The sequence below is a fragment of the Cephus cinctus genome, unplaced genomic scaffold (genome assembly GCF_000341935.2).
Source record: "Cephus cinctus unplaced genomic scaffold, Ccin1 Ccin1_scaffold0168, whole genome shotgun sequence".
Taxonomy (NCBI): domain Eukaryota; kingdom Metazoa; phylum Arthropoda; class Insecta; order Hymenoptera; family Cephidae; genus Cephus; species Cephus cinctus.
The window spans coordinates 1,957,926-1,967,270 of record NW_014332892.1 but is presented as its reverse complement, the minus strand read 5'-3'; the positions used below and the strand labels follow the sequence as shown (position 1 = coordinate 1,967,270).

Below are 9,345 nucleotides of genomic sequence, written 5' to 3'. Positions count from 1 at the left end.
GCTTCCCGCAGTTTCTTCTCCATTTTTTTTTTATCGAAGTAAATAAAAGAGTCCAGTTTACATTTTTCATACTTAAAAGTTAAACCCTAAAGCTGCACTCTTATCATTCAACCTAGGTGTATTGTACAAATAACTAGCATTCAACGCAACTCTTGTGTCTCTCTCGCCATTAATCGCTAAACCGTTACATTCGTGACATCGTGTATAAAACTCTATCGGAGTACATGATTACATTGTTACTTTACGCGGTAGGTAATAGTAATTATCACTTGTTGTTTCTTATTTTTCTCTCTCTCTCTCTCTAATCACCCCCTCCATACCATTCCCCCCTTCGCCGCTCTCGCTCTATCACTCTCTCTCTCTCTCTCTCTCACATCCCTTGTTTGCTCTGTAGGCCACAAAAAATTGTTCAGATGCCAAAAACAAAAGAAACGTACTTCCTTATTGAACGGGTACCGATTATTATAAACTTTCGCTGCTTTAATGTTGAAAAGTGTCCGTTGTTTATCGGGGCGGGACCCGATGAGGCCAGCTGGGTTCATCCTCACTAGGCCGTATCCGTCTGTACGTCTGTCCGTCCAGCGAACCTTCTCGTCATCTTCCTCCCTCCGCTTCTCTCGTCACTTTCAATTTCATCGTCATCTTCGCCCGTGGCCGGGCCAGTCATTCTCATTAAAAATGAATAAACGCGAGGAGGCAAAAGAAAAGGAAGGAAGGACGAAGAAAAGAAAAAGATCGTAAATGCGCGATCCACCTCGTCCGTACTATCGCAATTCCTCAATGTGATATCGTTATCAGTCTGTGATTTCATCCAGATCCGCGTCCGATCTATCGCATCGTCGATCTCGGTCCATTCGGGAACGACGTCGACCGAGATAGAATCTCGTATCCTTGACCCCATTCAGTAAAGCAAAATCATTTCGGACAACGTAAGACAAGTGATGCTCAGTCTCGGCGATCATTGGTATTTCGTATAGCGTCCACTGCCTGCTCTTCTTGTACCAATAATATGCATGCGGATCCAGTAGCCTTAGGTATCGGCTGATATCACGCTTCTCTTGCCACGACGAAGGCCGAGGTCAAAGTTCACGACGACTGGCAGGTCGCAGGTTCCATACTCTTTTTCCGTCTTCATCCCCTCTCTCTCTCTCTCTCCTTCTCCAGACTCTCTCGCCGATTCCCATCGGACAGAATGAGGTTAGAAACAGAACCAGATCGTCCCTCTCCTCCGAACGAGGGATATATCGCGCGTCGATCCCCGGGGTCTCTTTATGATTCCTGGCGCTGCGGGGTTGAGCCTGGCGGAGCGATTATTCCAAAATACATCCACCGCAGCCCCTGGTCTCATCTTCCTCTCTCCAAGTCCTACTCATCTCCGTCGACGTTCCACCAAGGAGACACTCGGAGTCCCGAGGCCACGGCGACCAGGTCCGTGCTCAGTCGCGGGGCGATAGTCGTGCGTCGCGGTGCTCCTCGTTCACCGATGATGATGACGACAAAGACGGTTCCTTCGGAGCATGGTAGCCGCGAGGGCTGCTACCGATCCTCTTGCGATACACCGGCTCAGTGAATTGCCACTGGACTCTGCTGCACGCAAACGCCAACCATCGGACTGTCCTCTCTCTCCGGGTCACGTTGTTTCCCACCCGCGACCGTCGACGGCTGCCGGACCATACCCTGAGCGTCGGCGCTCGGGTACCCGTAGTTGTAGAAGTTCTGCTGCTGGATCATCGGTGAGGTGATCATCGCAGGTAGATGCGGTATCCCTGGGAGAATGAGGCTGTTGTACGAGCCAAGAGAGCTTTGTATCAGGGGGCTGTCCATGGACTGCATGGACGTCGGGGCGGACGTAGGCGCCCCGGTGGCTGACGTCGATGGGTAGCAGGTTGTTATGGCACGACGACTGCTCGAATGCCGGGGCGAAGACTCGCAGTCCATCGGTTGATAGCCACCAGGGAGGCTCGGCACGTGCACCAGACTACCGCCGGTGCTGCTGCCCTGTCCTGACATGGTTACCAGTCCTGCGACAATGAAAATTCAAAATACTTTCAGCACAATTACCAACTTACAATATTACAGATTCGTAAGACCGTCGGGAAGTCGCTACTCTAATTTCCCACCCAGTATTAAAATCTCCCTCTTGACTTTCGTTTCTCTCTATCTTCAGTAATGTACTCTCACCGATCTCTACCGGGGCTACTGGGGACTACGAGACGTACTCTGTCTGTCTACAGGATGTTACAGGCACTGGCAATCCCCTTTATGCTCTACACCAACCGTCCTTCCCTCCACGTGACAATCTATATCAGCGTTTTACATGCACGGCAATATCTGATTTACAAATTGGACACCCAGATGCCTCCTCGCGATTAGACTTTCAAAGCTCAGCCCGGAGCGAAGGACAGGGTTACCCCGCTCCGTTTCCGATCAACGTTCCTTGACCCAGTGCAAATTAACACACGCATCTCATCGGTACAACATTAACGCTTTCTCTAAGATTGCGGAAGGAGCAAACTCCACGTGCTGGATGCAAAGTTCTCGTAACGTTCTTTTTTTATTTTATTCTCGTTTCTATCCAAGGGTCAACGACGCAATACGCACTCGCCAAGGAACGTCTAATGCTATCGCCAGTGTTAACCGGATAACCGATATATATCCCATACGGTTATATATATATATATATATATATATATATATATATAACTATATGCGATTTTCAACGAGGAAAAAATTAGCCCAGAGAACTTTGATACCAGGACAAGTCGCTAACCAACAAGACATACGATTTATAGGGGATACGTGCACGACGCATGCACCCTGGAACACACTTACGATAGGCACGTCGAAACCCGTGGTGAAATTGTTAAAATTGCCTCCTGGGACACTCGGTGAACACACAGTGCTAAAACCAGAACCACAGGTGGTCGCAAGTGTCCCGTGCGGAAAATTTAAACCTTGTCCACCGATACCCACACGGGCCTTCAACGTGCAGACTCAAATCTTTGTCTCTTATACTTGAAATTACGTCGTGCACCTCTGCCATAGGCAATGGACGTGACGATCGAGTATTACAATTTTTTTTTTTCTATTACTCTGAGACACCCAAGAGACTTTGTCTTTTCGTAAAACGTACCAATCGCGACTACGCGTCCAGCGTGCATTTTTAAGAGTCACCTGGCCATTGCTCGTCGCCATTTGTCACAGGGCCGTTTAACATCATAGATATAAATAAAAATCTAACTGTTTACCAGTCGGATATACAATGTAATACAATCGAACATATATTATTGTAAAGCAATAACAAAGCACGTCTGATACTAACTACTCGTTAGTATCTTACATCCTTTGCTTATGTACACGACGCGTTGTGTAAGGTGCATTAAAACTAAGCAGCTAAGAAGGACATGCAAGAAAGTAATATAGAAAAACGATGGAGTGACCTTTGGTAGACAAAGGAAAATCGATTAACACAGATGCAATACAAGGCTCCAATCGAAACATGCTCGCACACACGGTAGGATTATTGTAAGGTTTGATAATAATCTCGAGTGAAATTTAGTTTTTGTATATCAATAATATAAATAGTTACTAGTCGACAGAAGAGCCAGAGGGGGAGCATGTTTCGTCGCAAGCAGTATAATCCTATATTCGACGTATCTATTGTCGGTTCTATGTATGAGACATTAAAAGATAGAAAAAAAAAAAGAAAAAAAAAACAGGTAACAAGATTTATAAATTACTGAGCCAGCACTGCGTTTTACGGCTGTTCTGTGCTCCGTTGGAACAATCGCCATCTTCGAGACGGCGTTGTTATCTAATAATAATTAGGTACAAACAGAGCCACGGGCTTTGAGCTCTAAATCCATGGCTCCGGAGAGGAAGTTTCTGCAGGCAAGCATGGCTTCGCGCAATACATCCGAGGCCAGGATAATGGATATCGGGGGGTTGATATACAATCTATGTATATATTCGTTAGTCTCGCAACTTTGTCGGATTTGTTTGTTAGACAGAACTTACTTATGTTAGTAAGTAAGATTAGGGTTGGGGCCTAGGACAGGTCGTCGCCGCCCCGCGGATACGACAGTCATCGAGCCACGTACTGTCCCCCCATCATATCTACGGGCAACAACAACAAGTATCGCTTAGTTTGTGCAGAAAACAAGGTCGATTACTTTCGAATTCAAACAATGAGATTATAACGAAATAAAAGAAAGGAGGAGCGCCTTGAGTAATGATAAAGGATAACAGATTGTAAGAAAATATTTGTTGGTGTTTAAAAAAAAAAAAAAAAAAAAGTACCGAGAGCTTCTTTTTTTTGTGATTCTCCTAGTCTTTGGTACTTTTTTTTTCTTTTTTTTTTCTTTTCGTTGTTAAAAATATCTCGCGTTACAATGGTTATTGCATGAGCTTGTTATGCATCGGACGACAGAGCTTATGTAAGCTTCTACGAAATACCATTAGCTGGATTGGTCTAGCCGCTTCTTACTTTCTGCACAACTCGGACCTTCCTAGAATCTCAGTTTTTTTTTTCTTCAAGAAGAGACATTTGCTTTATGTGTATATATACGATATTTGAGAATCGAGTAAGATCCTGAAGGGTGGGCTACGACTTTAATACTCTGTCAGCGGCCAGATTGTTGTTGCTCAAACAGCATTCGCGAATCTTGATGAGAAAAGACAGCCGTGACCTTCCTCAGGGAATTACTCGACCTCTCTAAAAGATTCATATAAGGGACAATTTTTTTTCTATCGCATTTTTTCATTTTTTGTTTTGTTTGTTATGTATCTTGTACTCTTGTTCTCTTCTCAATTCAATTAATCGTCTAACGTAGATTATGCATGTTCAAATTGAAGCTACTGTGTATATCGAATAATGGATGATGAGTGAAAAAAATTAAGCGACATAGAGGCAGATAATTCTTATGGAACGTAACGACTTAAAATCAAAGGATGACGGAAAGAGAAATAATTTTTTTAAAAATCGGTTATCATTGTAAATGATTTATCGGACGTACTTGTCTCTTGAGCTTAGCGTTGATTATTATACTGTCGCGAAAGTGAATATTTTAATGCATCTTGGAAAAATGGTAAACTTTGTAAAATTCAGGATGTCGCGATAAATTGACAAAAGCAAAAGAGGAACAGTGAATGCGAATAGGTTAATATTTTAAGTTGATTTTTTACGCTAAAGGAAAATAAAGGTGAACTAAACAGATAAACATATCGTCGCCTCGTTATCCAAGCTCATGAAACAAAGTCACTCTCGCCGTTGAAGAAAAGATGCTCCGTGTAATCATATATAAAAAGTTTGAGTGCACCCTCATGGAATAGTCTTTGATCCGTCCTAGGTATAAATAAGTCAGTGCACTGGTGCGCCGAAGCATCCTACTTCAAAAGCATCTCCGTAGATCGCAAGATCAATTGCACTTCGACAGGCCATCTCCTTATGGTTTACAACGCATAAGAGTCCCCGGCGAACGTGAAAGCAATGTTGCGATCCGATTAACGCACATCGCTAAAACAGTGTCTGATAAACAAACGTAGCCCACGTGGTAAGATAAAAGCTAACGACAACAGCAATAGTAACATTTATGACGATGTTTTTCATGTTAATGCGTATCTGACTGTACAAAGGACAGCACACCTTGGGACATCCAGATAAGGCTCGAGAATGGATCCCCCACGTGAGGAACATCATAAGGGGTTTATCAGTAGCTGTTTATTAGCGAGCTGGAGAAATCACGATAAGAACACAGTGAGGAGAGAACTTAAAGAAAGAAAGAAGAAAAAAAAGGAAAAAAAAAACCCGAAACGAACAAAGAGTTCAAGCAAATGAAAGACTTTAACACCGGCCTCGCCCTCTAATAATAAAACACAGAGGAGTCGCTGTCAAGCCTCTCCTCCAAGTGTTTGCCTACCGGTGTAGACTCCTCGATGAACTCACCATGATCCTGGCTCATGGACACCACCGCAGGACTGGTGTTCGCACTGTTGGTAGTCGCGATGTTCGTGTTGGTCCCCTCGTCGGCTGTTCTCTTGAAGAAATTGTGCTGCAGCGCGTAGTACGGCGTCACTCGCGTTTTCGGATCGAAATCCAGCATCCTTAGGATAAGGTCCTTGAATTTGAGGTAGTCGGAGACGGAGTGACCGGGCTCTCCTAATCTTCTGCCACCGGGGCCGCCGTTCTCCACCCCTAGAATCTCGTGTAACCGCCTCGTACCCGGCAGTTTGTACTTCTTACCGTCCTTCGACTTCTTCAACACGTAAGAGCCGTCCGTGGGGACTTTGTCGAAGTACTTTCGCGCCTTGTGCGCTTGGTCCAGTATATGCTTAGGTGGCATCCCTAGCACTTCAACGATTTTGTTCATTTGGTCGATCTGAACATTGACAATACATCATTCAAGAACCAGGATCGATACTGTCGACTCGCAGCAATAATTACTATATAACAATTCATTGTTACCAACTCGCACTTACCTCATTGGCTCCGCTAAACAAAGGTTCTCCCGTATGCATTTCAACTAAAATACAACCCAGGCTCCACATGTCTATCGCAAGGTCATATGGTATTCCTAGTAAGACTTCCGGCGACCGATAAAACCTAGATTGAATGTACTGGTATATCTGAAAGCGAACGGCAGAACGTTATTACCCAGAAAAATCGAATTACCAGCTTTTCATAAAAAAAAAAACATTAACCCTACCCTCTGTCCAAGTTGACACGAACTGCCAAAATCGACAATTTTAATCGCGCTTCTCTTGGGATTGCACAGGAGGATATTTTCAGGCTTCAGATCACAGTGGATGATGTTCAATTCCGGCGTGGAGAGGAACAGGAGGGCCGTGCACAGCTGCTGCGCAAACTTTCTCGTCAGGTTCAACGAAACCCCTCGGAAATTCGTGTTTCTAAGTAGATCGTAAAGGTTATAAGACAGCAGCTCAAAAACCAGACACAAATGGTTCCGCCACATGAAGTGTCTCTTCAATTTAACTGAAAGCACACGAGAGAGGAATATTACACTTAATATCAATGGCACAATATTGAATATCGCCAGCGTCATTATATCAGATTTCAAGAGTCCATCAGAACTTTATGACTTGCGTACCTATATAATACTTGTTGTCGGTGTCTGCCCTATTCATCATCTCCAGTAGCCGAACTTCAATTTGCGCTTGATTCAAGAACGGTTTTTTATTCTTTATTATTTTTATTGCAACCTGAGTTTGCTCCTCGTGGTCAAACGCCTTTACCACTTGGCCAAAGCTGCCTTTACCTAAGAATCCAGAACGAGACAAGAATTATTATCAAGTAAACATTCATATTGGTGGATGGCAATATCGATGCGTTATCCTTCTGACTATATCCGTTCCCTTGGATACAAGAAAACAATTACGTCTAAGAGTAGAATTGAGATTTTTCACCAACTGCAGGTAAATTGATTCCCATGTTTAAAAATATAATTGAACAAACAACTTAGAGAAAAAGAAATCTTTGTAAACTGTACGAAACAACGTTGTTGTTCTAAAACAAGGATGCAGTCAGAAAGATAATGCAAAGATAGGCAAAGTCCGCTAGCAAAGGAAGTTTCGTATGGTACGAAATCTATCGCGAGCATGAAAACTTCCGTCCGTACCTATTAACGAATCGATCTCATATCTATCAAGAAACTTCTCCCCATTCTTGATGATATAATCGTGGTTATCGTCATCCCAGCCGTCGTTGTAGAGCTTCCTTTCCTTCTTGTGCGAGCCATCCTCGCCTTGCATCTGCTGCGCCCTCCTCTTCTTCTTCGCGTAGTAAACCTACAGAAAAAGAAAAAGAAAAAGAAAAATACAATTATAGACAAACAATGAAGAGGCTCAACGTTAATAAGAGCAACTGACTTTTTTTTTCGAAATTTCTTTGTCAATGAACTTGGGGAGTAATAGGAGAGGGATGAAATTAAGGGCAGCAAGGTATACGCAATAGGTCCATTAACCGGATACATCCTTTAACATCTTCACAGACCTGTGCACGTATCATACAATTGATTAATTCAATAAAAAAAAAAAAAACCCAAAAACCAGTCACAGTCCTAATATCAATCTGTCATAATACATATCTGACATTTTCATTATTTTCCCTTAGCCTACGTCACGCATGGTCCCCAGAGTTTATGACTCGGGTAAATATCCGAATAGAAAAAGAAATCTAACAGCATAAAAAGGAGATACGAAAAAGGGCGGTAAAAATGTGAAATTTGAATTTCTCTACGAGGGGTCTCGCGGTTATTTTCTGTAAAAGTGCCATGTGACTCGGTAAGTGTCGCGTCTAGGTGGGTCGAAGGGCTGGAGAGGCAAGGACTGGGAAGAGAATTCGAGGAGGGAAGCGAGAGGAAAGAGGGCGCAGAATCCGATCTGCCGCCGTCGCCGCGGCGGGCAATCGATATCGTTGCGGCCACGTGAAAATCATGCTGCTCGAAAACTCAAGCGAGCACCTCGGCACGGCTCTCGACGCTCTGCTCCGCAGTGCGAGAGTGCAGAGGGACTGGATGGCGGGTTGCGTATCCGACAGAAGGAATATTTCTCAGATGATCAGTGAAAAGGGGGAGAAATGATGCTGAGCTGGTCTACCGGGAGACAGGTGGTTTTTAAAGATGATTGCAATAATTTCTAATGAACGAATAAAAATGATAACAATCCTTACAGCGATTACACCTATAAATTGATAACATTATATCAGTCACCGACACCTGGGCTATTTATTCCAGAATACGTATCCGGCATAGAAACCAGTCGTGTCCTAAACACGACCAGGAGCCCGCTGCAAGACGCGGGCACGTCTGCCTTAAGATGATAATGAAAGCACTGTCGGTATCCCAGTAGCAAAATGTAAAAGTAGCCCAATTGGTGAATGCCCAAGACAAAATATCCGTGAGCTTCGTACGTCTACCGTTATGAAAATACGACAAGCATTACGGCACGGTAAGACCCGCCGAGCCGATTTCACCTAGTGCCGGCAGTAAAGTCAGCATACGCCGCATAGGAACTGGGTAAGGATAGGTCAGAAGTCGCGATCAGTTCCCATAAACCGGTAACAGGAAGCCGACGGAAGTCGCCAAGGATCATTCGTAGGTTCGATTTTATCAGTGGGTCTCTCTCTCTCTTTCATCCTCTCTCATTCTCCGGGCGATGATGGTGCGAGGCTAGAACAACGCCGCCGCCCGATCGTCGCCGGCTGTGCTGTGCAGTGTCGGTATTTCGCCCTGTCTCTCTGCCTCTCGCGCATTCTCTCCCCGGCTCTCTCATTCTACATCTGACTCCTTCTCCACTGTCTCTCTCTCCCTCTCGCCACTCCGTCCCCTT

At 44.4% G+C, this 9,345-nt stretch overlaps 1 protein-coding gene across 3 annotated transcripts in view; it reads right to left on the bottom strand.

The window, feature by feature from the left end:
• Positions 1-354: 354 nt before the first annotated feature.
• LOC107264258 (serine/threonine-protein kinase minibrain) overlaps positions 355-9,345 on the bottom strand; it is a 31,426-nt gene continuing 22,435 nt past the window's right edge. For all 3 annotated transcript variants that reach the window (XM_015732319.2, XM_015732320.2, XM_025081615.1), the window contains exons 4-9: positions 7,635-7,803; positions 7,107-7,274; positions 6,705-6,991; positions 6,478-6,624; positions 5,945-6,377; positions 355-2,021 (exon numbers count right to left, since the gene is read on the bottom strand). In XM_015732319.2, the coding sequence (XP_015587805.1) occupies positions 1,564-2,021; positions 5,945-6,377; positions 6,478-6,624; positions 6,705-6,991; positions 7,107-7,274; positions 7,635-7,803 (1,662 nt within the window). In that variant the 3' untranslated portion in view covers positions 355-1,563. The remainder of the gene's footprint in view (positions 2,022-5,944; positions 6,378-6,477; positions 6,625-6,704; positions 6,992-7,106; positions 7,275-7,634; positions 7,804-9,345) is intronic.